This window comes from Asterias amurensis, chromosome 12 (assembly GCF_032118995.1).
Source record: "Asterias amurensis chromosome 12, ASM3211899v1".
NCBI classification, from domain to species: Eukaryota; Metazoa; Echinodermata; class Asteroidea; order Forcipulatida; family Asteriidae; genus Asterias; species Asterias amurensis.
Genome location: NC_092659.1, coordinates 13,925,226 through 13,941,770, shown reverse-complemented (window position 1 = coordinate 13,941,770; position 16,545 = coordinate 13,925,226). Strand labels below are relative to the sequence as shown.

Sequence of the window (16,545 nt, the reverse complement as noted above, 5' to 3'; positions counted from 1 at the left end):
GCCGTTTATTTAACATGTGTTTACAAAAAGAACGACCATCTACATTTCAGAGCATTTCTGGCAGGCAGCTGCAGTGATCATGGGAAGAGTTATTAAACAAGTAACAGCTGATCAAGTTTATGATGATAATAATAGATGTTAAATTTCCATCGGGTATAATGAATATTTATTGTGTTATTTTTACCTATTACATCAATGTGTGTTAACACTGTATACTCGGTACTTTCCCGAGTCCTTTAAAGGCAGTGGACACTATTGGTAATTGTCAAAGACTAGCCTTCACAGTTGGTGTATCTCAACATAAGCATAAAATAACAAACCTGTGAAAAATTTAGCTCAATCAGTCGTCGAACTTGCGAGATAATAATGAAAGAAAAAAACACCCTTGTCACACGAAGTTGTGTGCGTTTAGATGGTTGATTTCGAGACCTCAAGTTCTAAATCTGAGGTCTCGAAATCAAATTCGTGGAAAATTACGTCTTTCTCTAAAACTATGGCACTTCAGAGGGAGCCATTTCTCACAATGTTTTATACCATCAACCTCTCCCCATAACTCGTCACCAAGAAAGGTTTTATGCCAATAATTATTTTGAGTAATTACCAATAGTGTCCACTGCCTTTAAGAACAACAAACACAGGCTATGCTTGAGTGGGATTCGAACCTACGACCTTAGCCCTTCTAGAGCGGTGTCTTACCACTGGACCCCCAAGATTGCCCGGTGAGCTAGAGGCTTTGATATGTTTCCCATTTTCTTTAGTGTCAACAATAACAACTGCATTTCTATAGCGCCTAACACCTCCAAAAGAAAGTCCATGAAAGTATTTTGACAGTTTCAGATGCTAACACTACGCACTACTCTATAGGATCGAGAAATCGGAGCATCAACTTGTTTTTGCATATTACACAGTAAGTGTCATATTGGGATAAGCAAATTGCCACAGATATCTTTACTCCAGACTATAAGCAGTTTTGCTACAGTGGTTCCCATTGCCTTTTATTTACTATTCTCCTATTTATATACTCCCACAGCAAATTTGTTTTGCTCGTCTTTCAATTATACGATAGTTTAACTTGGAAATATGGAAGCTTGTGTGATCACTGTCAGCTTCCGTAGTGTTTCAATGCATTGTGGAGAAATAAAATAATTGAATTGAAGGTACACGTTTGGTAATTACTCAAAACAAATATTAACCTAAAAACTGACTTGGTAACGAGCATTTGAGAGCTGTTGTTAGTATAAAACATTGTCAGAAACGGCTCTCTCTGAAGTAGCATAGATTTTGAAGTAGAGGTAATTTCTCACTAAAATAATAAAAGACTTCTAGCTAGAAGTATTTTATTCCTATCTGAAAGCACACACATTCGTCCAACAAGGGTGTTTTTTTCTTGCATCATTTTCGCTCAACTCCGACGACCAACTGAGCTCAAATTTCCACAGGTTTGTTATTTTATGCATATGTTGAGATACACCAAGTGAGAACACTGGTCTTTGACAATTACCAATACTGTACCTTCCCTTGAGTGCAAACCTTTGGTTTGTGGAACCGTTCGATTTTTTCAGTCACATATACGTGTAATATACAATTAGCCCGTGTTTAAATATCGCCGAGACTCTGAAGCGACGCATGGAAAAAGAATCCATACAAGAATACACTATCCGAGAAGCGTTACCGTGGTAACGCCTCTTATATTCTTATTTTGGGGATAAAAAGAATAGATTTTTCCATGACCATGTACTTCGAAGAGAAATGTTTCTCAAAATGTATTAATGTTCTTACCACGTACCCCCCCCCCCCCACCCCCCCCCCCCCACTACCACCACCTCCACACACAAACATCTAGATGAGATGGGGAAAGGGTCGGATCACTGACATCTCTAAGGTTATTGGAAAGGCGAGTCTATGATTTGCTCAGATGTGTTTTATGGGTATAGCAACTTATGATACACTTTTGGAACAGAAAAAAAAATTCACAGATTTACAAATAACTTACAGGGTTTACAGAAGGTAATGGTAAAAGACTTCTCTTGAAATATTATTCCATGAAATGCTTTACTTTTTGAGAAAACATTAAAACAATTATCAATTCTCGACAACGAGAATTACGGATTTATAGTAAACTTATATCATGACACGGCGAAACGTGCGGAAACAAGGGTGGGTTTTCCCGTTATTTTCTCCCGACTCCGATGACCGATTGAGCCTAAATTCTCACAGGTTTGTTATTTTATATATAATTGGTGATACACGAAGTGTGGGCCTTGGACAACACAATGTTTACCGAAAGTGTCCAATGGCTTTAAATTGTTGTCATTTATACGGTTGGACAGTGGGCATTTATTTATATTTTTGTCGGCGAGCCAAATATTTGCAGATGAAACTTGATACAATTATTGTTTGATATTATTTTATAACTAATGTCAGTTGTTTCCTTATGTTACAGGTTCGTGAACAGTATGGTGTACTACGGCGTGTCATTGTACAGTTCCAACCTCGCAGGAGACAAATATCTCAACTTCTTTTTGTTGAGCGTTGTGGAGATACCAGGTTATGTCGTCACCATGTTCACGATGATGTGGTACGTTCATTGGTCAAATGTACAAAGGCTCATTTGCATATCTGGTACACTGACTTCATTAACTTTGATATTGTGTGACTATGGCCCTTTTCGAAACCAAGGCTTCGGTCCAAATTCGGCTCAGGCTCGCTTGGCCCCGCGGTTCTTTTGACATTAATGTGCGTGGTTTACGTGCTCAGGGCTACAGGCGAGAGAACGGAGCCTGAAACTGAATCCAAAACCGTTGATTGGAAAACGGCCAATAACTTATGTTCTATAGTGTTCTGCATTTCACTAAATTTTTATACATTCTCAAAAAACAATTTGCCCAAAGTACTAATTAATACTCTCTGATAATTCTAAACCATTAGTTTGTTTGTTATGCCATTTCGTATTTACCATCTAAATAGTTGGGGCTGAAATGAAAATTTCAACTAAACAAGTTTATTGATTGCTTTACAGAGTTTTCGTCTGCTTTAAATTTATTTTCACACTACACACAAGCCGTGTACACATAGTTGCGTTTGGCATAGTTGCGTATGACATAGTTGTACCATCATCTATTTTATTATGTAGGCCTACGGAGCTTTTGTGTGAAAAACAAATTTTGGAAAAAAATCATGAGAACGAACAAAAAAATATCGTTCGCACGCAATTTTGTTTAAAATTTGTTTTGCGCATGTCCCTTAAACAGCGCCGTAACTATGTTTTTTTAAGAATCTGTCGATTTGCAATTTAAGTCAAACATCATTACAACTAAAAGGTTCAAAAGGCACGAGACACTATTGGTAATTATCCAAATTAGTTCTTAGCATAAAAACGTACTTGGTAACAAGCAATGGTGAGCTGTTGATAGTATAAAACATTGTGAGAATTGGCTTCCTAAAGTAACGTAGCTTTGAAAAAGAGGTAATTTCTCACTCAATAATGTTAAAAGACTTCAGCTCAGAAACCTTTTATCAATTAAAGGCAGTGGACACTATTGGTAATTACTCAAAATAATTATTAGCATAAAACCTTTCTTTGTGACGAGTAATGGGGAGAGGTTGGTGGTATAAAACATTGTGCGAAACGCTCCCTCTGAAGTGCCATAGTTTTCGAGAAAGAAGTAATTTTCCACGGATTTGATTTCGAGACCTCAGATTTAGAACTTGAGGTCTCGCAATCAACCATCTAAACGCACACAACTTTGTGTGACAAGGGTGTTTTTTTCTTTCATTATTATCTCGCAAGTTCGATTTTCACAGGTTTGTTATGTTGAGATACACCAACTGTGAAGGCTAGTCTTTGACGATTACCAATAGTGTCCACTGTCTTTAAGCATCTGAAAGCTCACAATGTGTGCCACAAGGGTGTTTTTCTTGAATTATTCTCTTGCAACAATAGATGACCAATTGAGTCCAAATTGTCACAGATTTGGGGGTTTTATGCATATGTCGGGATACCCAAGTGAGAATACCATGGTCTTTGGCAATACCGAAATGTGTACAGCGCCTTTAAAAAAACGAAAATAAAAAATTCTTTAAAATAGTTCACAAAGATAAGCAACAATTGTGTTTGCAAGCGAAATACAGCATCGGGAGGAAAAATGTACTGGAAAAAACAAACAGATTTTGCAGTTGAATAGTCTCGAAAATAGTTGGTCAACTATGCAAATAATGATTTTGCCTGGTTTTTTCTAGGTGGGGTCGTCGACCGTCGTTGGTATTATTCCACATACTAGCTGGTGCTGCTTGTATACTTACGGCTTGCCTACCACGTGACACAGGTATGTGCAGACCTAAATCAGAACCCCAAAGTCCAAAACAAACTAAAGGAGCTTGCCTTTGGGTGACATTTGTCACAAGTACGAACAACGCCCCCACTAAAGCCGGCTACTGGTAACCAGTCCTTTATTCGCAAGGATAAGCACGGATAATGACAGGTAAATTATACACATACGTCGGATGTAACTACAAATCTCCAGAACCGCGATGAAGGCCACGTGAAATGATGTGAGGTCAAAGGTTAATATGTACGTTGGTTCAACTCACGAGCCTCGAAGTGTGACGTCAGATCAGATGTTCAGGCTAGGCTCAGTAATACTTCCTGCGAAGGCGAATGCGATGCAAATATTCTTGCGTCACGATTTGAAGAAACGGTGCGTGTATCGATTACTGCGTCACCAGAATTCGCTTCGCATTTAATTTTGCTTGAAGTGTGAACCGGTCATCAGCACTAAGGCCTACCTTTAGACTTGACTCAAGTCCCAATCCCAATCCTCTAACATCAGAAAACAAACCCAACCTTTGCTGCGCATTCTTGGGACCACAATAGCCACATATTGACGGCGGATACAGGGACCTCTCGCACGAGAACGGGACTTGAATCAAGTCTAACTTATCATGTGCTAATGTGCTGGCGCACGTTCCCATTGTTTGATCTCAGCGATAAGCGGTCACAGGCCCAGGGTCAAATTTCATAGAGCTGCTAAACACCACAATTTGCTTAGCATGAAATTTTTGCCTTGATAAAACAGGATTACCAACCAAATCTTAACGTAATTTTCAGGTTAAGCAAACAACGGCTGAATACCAGAGTATGCAACAAATGTAAATTTGGTTGGTAGTCCTGTTTTTATCGGGGAAGAAATTTCGTGCTAAGCACATTTTCATGCTTAGCAGCTCTATGAATTGGGCCATGGTGTTCAGCTCAGGCTGTGAGTGCGGATCCCTATAATGGAACACTTTTCACCAAATAAGTTATTTGAGTTCATTTCAAAAGTTTAAAATGTACCCGCATTGCAAGTGATAATTTGTTCAATTGTTTCCGCAGGTGATGGTTCTGGTTTTGCCATCCCATTAATTATACCTGCCATGTTTGGCAAGTTCTGCATCACGTGTAGCTTTTCAGTTGCTTTCTTATATGGAACAGAGATCTTCCCTACCCCCGTCAGGTAAGAGGTTTGTATTTTTAACCTCGTCCCCGGGTGAGTCAAGTGTTACTCCACACCCAGCGCCATTTTGGTCATTAACTAGTCATGCACGCATGGACCCTTTTCGAAACCACGTTTTGGCCTCATGCTCCTGCATGCTTTAGGCCCTGTCAGGTAAACAAAAAAAATTAATAAATACGAACTCACTCCGCGGTAGTGCAGCTATCCTTTATAAGCTAAAGAAGTAGTTAGTCCCAGCCGAGTTTTTATACCTTCCGCCCAGGTTGTAGTTATTAAGCAGGACAGTTCTTTTCAGAACTGGAAAGTCTCCCGGAAAACCCGATAAATCTACTCCGCAGTAGCAAGACAGTTCTCTAAAGAACTAATTCTACCTGGCAAGTATATACACATGGTGTTACATAAAACCATTGATACCTCACCATGCAATGCCTCAAATCATAAACAGGGTCTGTATAGTTATCATAACCACGGAGGAGGGATTTTTTTTTAAAGTCACCTGGAAGTGGTATTTTTTCAAAATAAAGCTTTTGTCACTTATATGTGTTTTGATGAGTGGAATGTGAGTAAACAGTTAACTAAGGTTTTAAAAAATCAGTTCTTATGTTATTTACAAATTTAAGAGTAGACCCCGACCCGAGAGGGCGCTGTTCGTGACCACAATCGAGGCAGACTTTGCCTGTAATGCGTAGAGTAAACACAACTGCAAAGTACATGTACGGACCAAGTCGTGAGTTTGTACGTTTCAAAAAAAAAAAAATTGTTTTTTTTCCGGCAATGCCGACCAGGTGTATTGCTGCTGAATGCAGAAAAACACTTTTTGAAATGTACCGACTCACGACTTGGACGTACATGTACTTTGCACGTGTGTTTACTATACGCATTGCAGGCAAAGTCTGCCTCGATTGACGTCACAAAAGGGGTAGGCGGAGTCAGCCCCCCAAACAACTGTATATATTTTTTAAACATATAAATCGTGACAAACAATTACTAAAAGAATTGTTTTATTGTTCGTAAGCATATACTCTTATGTTTGAAAGAAAACAAATTCTATATCCAGGTGACTTTAAGGCACTGGACACTGTTGGTAATCACTCAAAATAATTACTATAGCATAACAAACTTACTTGGTAACGAGTAACGGGGGAGAGGCTGGTAGTATAAAACTGAAGTAACGTAGTTTTCGAGAAAGAAGTAATTTTCCACGAATTTGATTTCGAGACCTCAGATTTAGAATTTGAGGTCTCGAAATCAAACATCTGAAACCACACAACTTCGTGTGACATGGGTGTTTCTTTTTTGCATTTATCTCGCAACTTTTACGACCAATTGAGCTCAAATTTTCACAGGTTTGTTATTTTATGCATATGTTGAGAAACCCCAAGTGACAAATACCAAATAGTGTCTAGTGTCTTTAACCCGGAGAAGGCCAAGTTCGTTTGGCCAGACTGGTTCCTTGTCTTTATGCGCCATGATATTAAGACAGATACTGGTGGTCTCGCAGGCTCAATGATTTCATTGGATAAACGTTTTGTGACGTTAGTTTTTCATGACTGTTATGATTGGTCCGAGGTGATCATGTGATATAGCGTAAAGTTGCCTTTTTGATCGTCTGCATGCAGCGTGCGTTTGTATGTTATGATGTGTACCATGCAGTAGTGGTGTTTTATTCACTATAGACTGCGTTCAGACGCGGTACTAAAGTTGGTTTAACTCATGGTTCAACTCGATCGAGTTCAACTCAGTGTGTATGAACGGATCTAAAGTTAGTCCGAATTGAGTTCAACCCACAAAAGATAAACCGTCCAGGGAGGGGGTTTATCTTTAGACCGCTTCGGGTTTATCTTTTACTACTGTGTGTGGACAGAATAAAAAAGACCACATCCGGTTTAACTCACAACAGGCGACCCATTGACCTCCGTAATCATTACGTAAACACACGGTGACCAATGAACAGGAGAATAAACAGGATGTGAGAGTAACGGGGTCGCGTTTTCTTTGACCTCTTAAAACCAAAGATAAACCGGATCGGGTTTAACTCAGTGCTGTCTGAACGCAAAGGGGTTTTATTTTTACGATCATCCCCCTGCTGCTCGTAAAAGTTAAACCGGCTCGGGTCTAACTTAGTACGCTGTCTGAACATTTGTATAATGTGGGGTTGCACATATTGTATGTGTGAAACTGCTGTGAAATGTCAAAGGTACATCTGGCAACATCCAGTCAGGCGTTTTATTCACAAGCCTTATTGTGTGTGACGTCAGACAGGTTGACTAGCCTGCTGGGTACGCCCTGGGCGAATATCCTGCACATCAACATGATGGGAAAGCTGTAATTTGCCATTTAGCTAACAATAGCGGGCGCACAATGTCTCAAACCAGACACATTTATTAATAGCGGGCGCACATGATTTGCCTAAAACCAGACTCATTCATTTTTTTAAGTACCTGGTTGCCATTTAGCTAACAATAGCGGGCGCACATGATTTGCCTCAAACCAGACACATTATCAGAGTTCTCTTTCTGAGCAAAATACTATACTTTGATTAATTGCTATTATTTTGTAAGGCTGTGAAGTTTCTTCAACTGTATTGTGTCAGTCATTGGACGAGAAGCTCTAAGCCTAGCTTAACCAAGGCCAAAGGTATCGTTCTGTTAGTCACATTGATTTTTGTTTCCAATCGGCATTCAGGAATATCGGCTTTGGTATTGCGTCAATCTGCGGTCGTGTAGGAAGCATTCTTGCACCTTTCATTATCTATCTCGTAAGTATAAACACAAGTCTCCAATATTCATATAGTTATACATAAGAACTAGAGGGCGCACGAGTGATGCTTCGTGCACAAACGTCACGGGACCGCAAGATGATAAGCGCGTCATTCTGCACGCGCGTTGAATATGAAATACACGTTTGAGGTTTTTTTTATTGAACGCTCACGCGATGCTGTTTGTTCAACTTACAAAATGGCCGCACAAACACACACTGTGTGATAGGCCGTGTCCGAATTAGCGACTTCGGCTACACCTACGGCTAGGGCGCGCGCGTCTGCCTATTCTTTAACACTGACAGACGCGCTGATCTAGCCGTAGCTAGCTGTAGCCAAAGTCGCCAATTCGGACACGGCCATAGCTGTTTTGTCAACTTAGAAAATGGCCGCCTGCGCACATGCCAGTGCGCCCTCTAGTTCTTATATATAACTCTATGCCAATAGTATAGCTAGACTGTCCTCGTGTCTTATCCAAAGACAAGTACTTGCTCTTCAGAACCAGTGATTTTATTGGCTGCAATGATGTCATAGGATAAACTGGCAGCAACGTTGGTTTACATTATTATCTGTGTTTTGATTGGTCCGAAGTGATGTGGGTGCGCTTGACAAACATCGCCTCGGACCAATCAAAACACAGATATGGAAAGCTTATTTTATGGCGTCTGCATACATTGTTAACATGTGTAAGGCATGTATTACTTGGTATGTAAGATTCGACTGTGTGTGAAATGAATGTAGGTGACAGGTGATTATGGGCGGGGATTGACGACCTAGACTGCAAGCTACTCTCTGGCGTAATTCACGAGCCTTCAAGAGTGACGTCAGATGTTAAAGCTATATGATACCAAAAGGTTCAATTATAGACAACAACAAAATGGGAGACTTTGGAACACTAGGTGGCAGCAGACTTAGTTACCAGGTAAACTTCCATTGCTTTATGAAGTTCTGAACGTGCGCACACTATACCACCAAGAATAATGGATTTACATGGTAATTCTGCTGCCACCTAGCATCCCAAAAGTAACACAAAATTCTGATAATAAAGGTATTAAATAGAACTGCTTTAAGCAAAAAAACTGCTTACAATTTGTTGTCTGCTTATCAAGAATGGAGCAGGATACCAGTAACAGATTGTACATGTGATATCATATTTTGGCTGGTAATCTTACTTCGATCTGCTGTGATTTTGTGTTAAGAGACTTATTTGTGCTTGGGCAGTTGCTGGACCCACATGTTACATGAAACTTAGACTTGACTCAAGTCCCAATCCCGTGCCAGCGTCACAGAAAATAATTGTTTTCCGGGCCCCAACCTGTTCTGCTTGCTGCCATAACTACATTTTGACGATGAGGGCGCACTTGTCTTATGTGTGACTATTGGTACTTGACTGCTGGCGCGTTGTGTTTCGGACCTCACACGATCAAGGGACTTGAATCAAGTCTACATGAAACTGAACAGGTGGAAAACAAGATGTCCTATTATAAATATATGTGTTCCCCGTCACTAATCAACCGCTTCAAACAAATTAAACAAAAATACCAAACTTTCACCTTTATGTTAACTGTTAATTGATTTGTTACGTTTAACTGTGCACCGGGCGTTAATGATATACAAAACAGGGCGCCCTCTACTGTGCAGGAGGTACAATCAATCTTTATTTTATTGTTAAGTTAGATCATAGTTCCTTCGCTCGGCCCCAGCGGCAAGGTCCATCCAGGACCACTGGGATGGGTTTATCAGCTTCCACAGATTCTTGTTCAGGAAGTACTTCAATCGTGCAGTGCAAAGTAGTGTGAGTGTGATGCATGATGGGACTGAGCATTTTCGGGATATACCAACGACCGTGCTGATGCGTTTGCCCATCCCTGCGCCTTTGGTTAAAAAGGCAAGGCGCTGGGGACCGAGCGAACATAGTGTGCGTTCGATTAGCTTCCCTGGGTCCACTCCGGTCTGCCCCCGGTTCGAATAGCTTTGACGTCATTCCAGGGGCTCATCCAGGTCAGCCCGACCACTGGTGGACTAAATGTGCGCACTCGAACTTGCTCAGGGAAGCTAATCGAACGCACCCTTAGGCCGGATCCGAATTAGCGGCTACGGCTACGGCTACGGCCGGATCGCCGCATCATCATAGCCACCAATTTGGACACGGACTTTGTTCCTTGCTCTAAACGAGCGCTGATGATCTAAAGAGCAGGGCGCCCTCTACTGTCTCCATTAACCATTTCTCCTCAAACCTGTGTTTGTGCATCCAGGAAGAATATTCTTCCTACCTGCCGCTTAATATATTCGGAGGGTTGAGCCTCATTGCGGGCGTCTTGGTTGTGCTGCTTCCGGAGACGCGAAATAAACCCCTTCCGGAGACAATGGAAGATGCCGAGATGCTGGGAAAGACTCGACAAATCAAGAGAAACAACATGAGTGGGGGCGTGGCCGAGGACGTGAAACCAAGCAACGGGATCTTCAATGTTGCTTTAGAGGACAGAGATGATTGTTTGTAAAAAAAAGCTTCTAGTTACAAATTGTGTTTTTACCTCAAATGGGAATGTTGTTGTCAATGTAACTATGGGTTCACCTTCGGCTGCTTATTATGACTGTGATGTTATTAACACCCACGTCACACATTGGCTTGCGATGTGGCCGCTTGGGAGTAGTCTGCGACAGATTTTCTAGGCATTTTCGGCCGGGTCCAACGGGACTCCTCGCAGATGCCGGTCATTTTTGGAAATTGGGCGGGCATCAAGTTACTTTTATAATTCGGACTTAAAGGAACACATTGCCTTGGATCGGTCGAGTTGGTCTTTGAAAAGCATTTACAACCGTTTGTTATAAAAAATTCATATGATTAGAAAGGTATTTTAAAAGTAGAATACAAAGATCCAAATAAGTGTCACTCAAAATTGCGTGGTTTTCCTTTTACCTCGTCAACTTACACGGTCGGCCATTTATGGGAGTCAAATTTTTTACTCCATAATTGGCCGACTGTGGTAGTTTGCAAAGTAAAAGGACAACCACGCAATTTCGAGGCAAATTTGTGTGGATTATTGTTTTTTACTTTTAAATCATCTTTCTAACCATTTATGCATTTTATAACAAACGGTTACAAACGCTTTTCAAAGACCAACTCGACCGATTCAGGGCAACGTGTTCCTTTTAAATCTGGTGCGGAGTTTTGCATCGCAAACTGCTCACCAATAAATCGGTCAATGTCTGACCGATGTCCGGCTGGACATCGCACACATCGGGCGGGCGCCGGGCCAGTGGAAGGTTACAAGTTCACACACATTTTGATCACACATAGGCAGGACATCGGACGAATGCCGGCCGAACACCAGCCGAACACCAGCCGAACATGCACACCAGTCGATAACGAATTCGACCCCATTTCCGTCATGGCAGCGTGCGGGAACACTTATAAACTGCGACACAATAATTGTGACCAGCAGCGATCTTTCGCTGACTTCTACATGCTGAGCCTAATTTCACAGAGCTGCTTTTCAGCACAAAGTTCGCTTTAGCTAAAACAAATCATTGCTTAGTAAAATAAGATTAATGGCTAAGTTACCACTTTGCAATGTAAATGGCATGGAATTTTGGCCAGTAATTACAAGTGTGAAATAAGCAGGCTATGTTCATGATGCTTCAGCACCTTTTGTGTTTAAGCAGCTCTTTTAAATTATCCCCTGGTCGATGCCTAGAAATCACACTCACCGCCCGGCCTCTGCTTTAATTGTCACTTGAGAATAAGCAATTAGGTGTTTCAGGATTATTATTTTAAATTGGTTAAAGATGATATTACTTCTATGTAAGCAGCCATCAGTTGTTTTTGACTATGCCAGTATAGGTTCAATTCGAAACCACTGCTCAGGTCCGTAGGCTTCGGCTTAGGCTACAGCTTAGACTCTTATTATTAGGCTCTGGCTTAGGCTCTGGATTATTCCAACTGAATTGGTGTGATAACGGTACTTTTAAACGGCATGCAATGTTGTTTTGTCGTATGAAAACTTTTTGAGCTTATTTCGTTGTGCTTAAAAGCTACTTTGTAATTAAGCAGCTCTTTGAAATGGGGAAATGGGAAGTAAGCCTAATTATTACGAGGTGTAGGTACGAATATGGCCTCAAAACTAAAGCGAGGCTAGATTTTAAAACAGTCGGGCTGTTTTTTCTTTTATATTATGCCGTCCCGATATAGGGGCATGGGGTACCTACTTTAGAAGACTTTTTTATTCTTGTACAGAAACCCCCCCCCCCAAAAAAAAAAACAAAAAAACAAAAAAACACCTCACATTGAAGACACAATTGGGGGGGGGGGGGTTGTAACAGCATGCTCCTTATAGAGCAATCATTAAATTGCCGTATCATCCCGTGTACGAACTGGCTGCTACGGCTACGTCTTCAGCTTGGTCGTTGCGTCATCATGCATTAGTGAAGTATACGAAGTCCTTAGCAACGCCATTAGCAACAGTCGTAGCCACAGCCGCTAATTCGGACTTGGCTTTCATAAAATATTGTTTTTATACAATTGTAGTGGGCATACTCAATGAGCGAGCAAAGTGGATTATCTTTGTACAGAGGTGATTTAACAAGTACAAATTGTAAATACAATATTACTAATCGTAGCAATGGTGGTGTTATTTTCCATTATTTTTTAGTTTAAGTGTACAAATGTTCATGTTAATCAGGATTTTCGAAGAATGTACAATACAAAGTCAGATAAACTAGTTATATTTTTGTATAATGTAAGTATTGATTTTTCCCTATTAACTATGGTACACTAACCTCCCCCTTCTTTAATTAAAAGCAAGTAACATGGTAAAGAATGATAGCGGTTTCAATTGATTATGACGATGGTGGCATACAGACACGAGGTGGCAGCAGACTTCTTAGGAAGTTTGTTTTTCTTTGTCCATTTTGTTTTGCATAATTATTCTGAGCATGAACCCACTTGAAAGGAAGATGGGTTTAAAACGAGTCTGCTGCCACCTAGCGATCCCAAAGTCACCAATCATATTTACAGGTTGATTAGCTTAGAGAGGCAAATAGTAAGTGGGGTATGTAAACAAGGAGGTAATGGCCGTTTGAAAGTTATAATAAAAACAAAACATAAGGTTTTTGTTTGAGTCGTCTGTGTTGCCAACTTTTGTCCCCTGCCCCCACTCCCCCTAATATTGACGCCCGTGATTTTAACGCATAAATTACTGACAGAATCACAAGGGGCAAGTCCAGCATTATCATAGAGCTATAAATAGCTCTATGGGCTAGTCCAACAATTTTGTCCACTTTTGGCCAAAATGTTAACAATCAAAAGGGGTAAGTCCAGCATTTTTATCAAATTTGGACCAAAAAATCTGATAAAAACATAAGGGGGTATGTAAGCCTTGCAGTTTATTTTAAATTTGGCTAAAATTTTATAAAAACACAGAGGACAAGCAAGCCTTGCAGTTTAGTCTTAATTTGGCTAAAATATGATTCAAACACAAGGGGTAAGCCTTGCTGTTTAGTGTTAATTTGTATAAAATCTGATCAAAAATACAAGATGCTGCCTCGAAGTTTTATAGCTAATGTGATAAAATCACAAGGGGTAAGCCTTGTAGTTTAGTCTTAATTTAGCTAAAATCTGATAAAACCACAAGAGGTAAGCCTTGCCGTTTTGTCTAAATTTGGCTAGAATTTGATAAAAACACAAGGGGTTAGCCTTGCAGTTTAGTCTTAATTTGTAGAATTCTGATCAAAACACAAGAGGTGCATAATTATAAATTTGAGCCAATTATTGAAGAATCACAAGTCCAGCTTTTTAATAAGTTGTTTGCCAAATATTAAAACAAATGACAAGATGGTAAGTACAGCATTTTTAACAAATTTTTGCCAACTATTAATAAATCACAACGGGTAAGTCCAGCATTTTTATCAAATTTGGGCCGAATATTAAAAAATCACAACGGGTAAGTCCAGCTTTTTTATCAAATTTGGGTCGAATAATTATTGAAAAAGTAGAAGGCCTACGTTCAGCAATGCCTCAAAACCCAAATTGTCCAGTAAACCCATTGATGCATTGTGTCCATTTTTTAGGCACTCTGGAAACTATTGATTATTGTCGAAGACCAGTGTTCCCACTTGGTGTATCTCAACATAGGCCCTATGCATAAAATAACAAACCTATGAAAATTTGAACTCAATTGGTCGTCGAAGTTGCGAGATAATAATTTAAGAAGAAATACCCTTGTCGCACAAGTTGTGTGCTTTCAGATGACTTGAATTCCGAAACCTCAGCTTAGGTCTCGAATTCAATTCAAATATTTTAGTAAGACTTTTTTTTCTCAAAAGCTACGTAAATTCAGCAGAGGATGTTTTGTATTATCATTAGCTTCCCATTGCTCATTGCCAAGTAAGTTTTTATGCTGACATTTTTGTGGGAGTAACCACCAATTGTGTACAGTGCCTTTAAGATGTCTGAACCAGTCATCCCCATCATCATCATCTGTTGCGTCTTATCAAAGGCTAAACGATGTAAAGATTGAGGTGATTGGAGATTCAGCAATGCAAACGGTATGTAATATGACCTTTACCATATAATGACATCTACATTCACGCGCATTAAAGGCATGTGGAAGTGGATTCCTCTCAAACCGCAGGATTGAATGTGGTATGCGATCAAGAATATTTAACACAAATTCCGTATTAAGATCCTGAAGATTTTGAAAGAAACTAGATTGAGTAGTTCGTGTGGATACACCCTTCCCAGTCATTAACAGTTTGGAAAACATCTTTAAAGGATGGCAAATCATCAGTTTTTAGGGTCTTTTCATTCCAATCCTCTAGTTTAACTAGATGCATATCATATAATGATTGACCATCATTGGAAGAGTACATTCATTCCAATCATCTAGTTTACAAGAAACATATCATAAAGGGATGGTTCATCATTGGTTATTGGAAGAGTACATTCATTCCAATCCTCTAGTTTACAAGAAACAAATCATTAAGGGATGGTTCATCATTGGTTATTGGAAGAGCAATTCATTCCGATACTCTAGTTTACAAGAAACATATCATAAAGGGATGGTACATCATTGGTTATTGGAAGAGTACATTCATTCCAATCCTCTAGTATTCAAGAAACATATCATAAAGGGATGGTTCATCATTGGTTATTGGAAGAGAACCTTTTGTATTATCAAGTTGTAAATATACCACTCGTTCTCATCATCTAGTATCAAGAAATATCATCTCAAATCTCCTACCGTCTGACCATTTAATATCAACCACCAAGGTTTTGAGTTATGGATACACTATGGCAGCCTGCAACATGATTGTGATGAAAGCACAATCAACCCCACAATCAATATCACCACTGTGGTTTAAGATATGCAGTCAATGGGTACACACAGTACACAGTCATTCTTCCTACTATCTGACCATTAAATACCATCCTCTATGGTTTATAATGATAAATAACTATTAGCCTGCAAGACAATATCAATCAGTCAATGTACATACACGGTATCCTTCACAGTCAACCCTCCTACTATTTGACCATCCAATATCATTCACTGTGGTTTTGACTGTTGACAGTCTGCAACAGGATATCATGTGGTGAATGCAGTGCACAGTCAACCCTCCTACCGTCTGACCATTCAATCTCATCCACTGTGGCTTTGAATGATAGAAAAAACAACGCCAGCCTGCAGTATGAGAAAATATGGTGAATGCATCCGCACAGTTCAAAGTCAACCCTCCTACTGTCTGCCCATTCAATATCATCCACTATGGTTTTGGATATATAAATGTTGCCAGTATGCAATATGATATTATGTGGTGAACGATACACACAGTACACAGTCAACCCTCCTACTGTCTGACTATTCAATCTCATCCACTGTGGTTTTGGATAAATATAAATGTTGCCAGCCTGCAATAAGATATCATGTGGTGAACAATACACACAGTACACAGTCAACCCTCCTACTGTCTCTCTGACTATTCAATCTCATCCACTTTGGTATTGAATGATAAGCCAGCCTGCATTAAGATTTCATCCGTTCAATTCATTAACATAGTACACAGTCAACCCTCCTACTATCTGACCAATCAATATTATCCATGTGGTTTTGAATGGTAGAATCACTTTGCCTTCTTCCAGATAACACACAGTTAATCTGAAAATAAACAATAAATATATCTTTCCACAGTTCTTCCGCGCAGCAAAATTGATCATCAAACAAATATAATCTTAGAGAGGATTTTTGGAAATATTTTATCGTTGTCTTACAAACATCACATCATCTTCATAATTAT

At 39.8% G+C, this 16,545-nt stretch overlaps 1 protein-coding gene across 1 annotated transcript in view; it reads left to right on the top strand.

Annotated features, from left to right (window-relative positions):
- LOC139944785 (organic cation transporter protein-like) overlaps nt 1-11,066 on the top strand; it is a 29,686-nt gene extending 18,620 nt beyond the window's left edge. Inside the window, exons 5-9 of the mRNA XM_071941898.1 lie at nt 2,444-2,578; nt 4,240-4,325; nt 5,372-5,492; nt 8,178-8,250; nt 10,506-11,066. Of these exons, the coding sequence (XP_071797999.1) occupies nt 2,444-2,578; nt 4,240-4,325; nt 5,372-5,492; nt 8,178-8,250; nt 10,506-10,751 (661 nt within the window). The 3' untranslated portion in view covers nt 10,752-11,066. The remainder of the gene's footprint in view (nt 1-2,443; nt 2,579-4,239; nt 4,326-5,371; nt 5,493-8,177; nt 8,251-10,505) is intronic.
- The last annotated feature ends 5,479 nt before the right edge of the window (nt 11,067-16,545 follow it).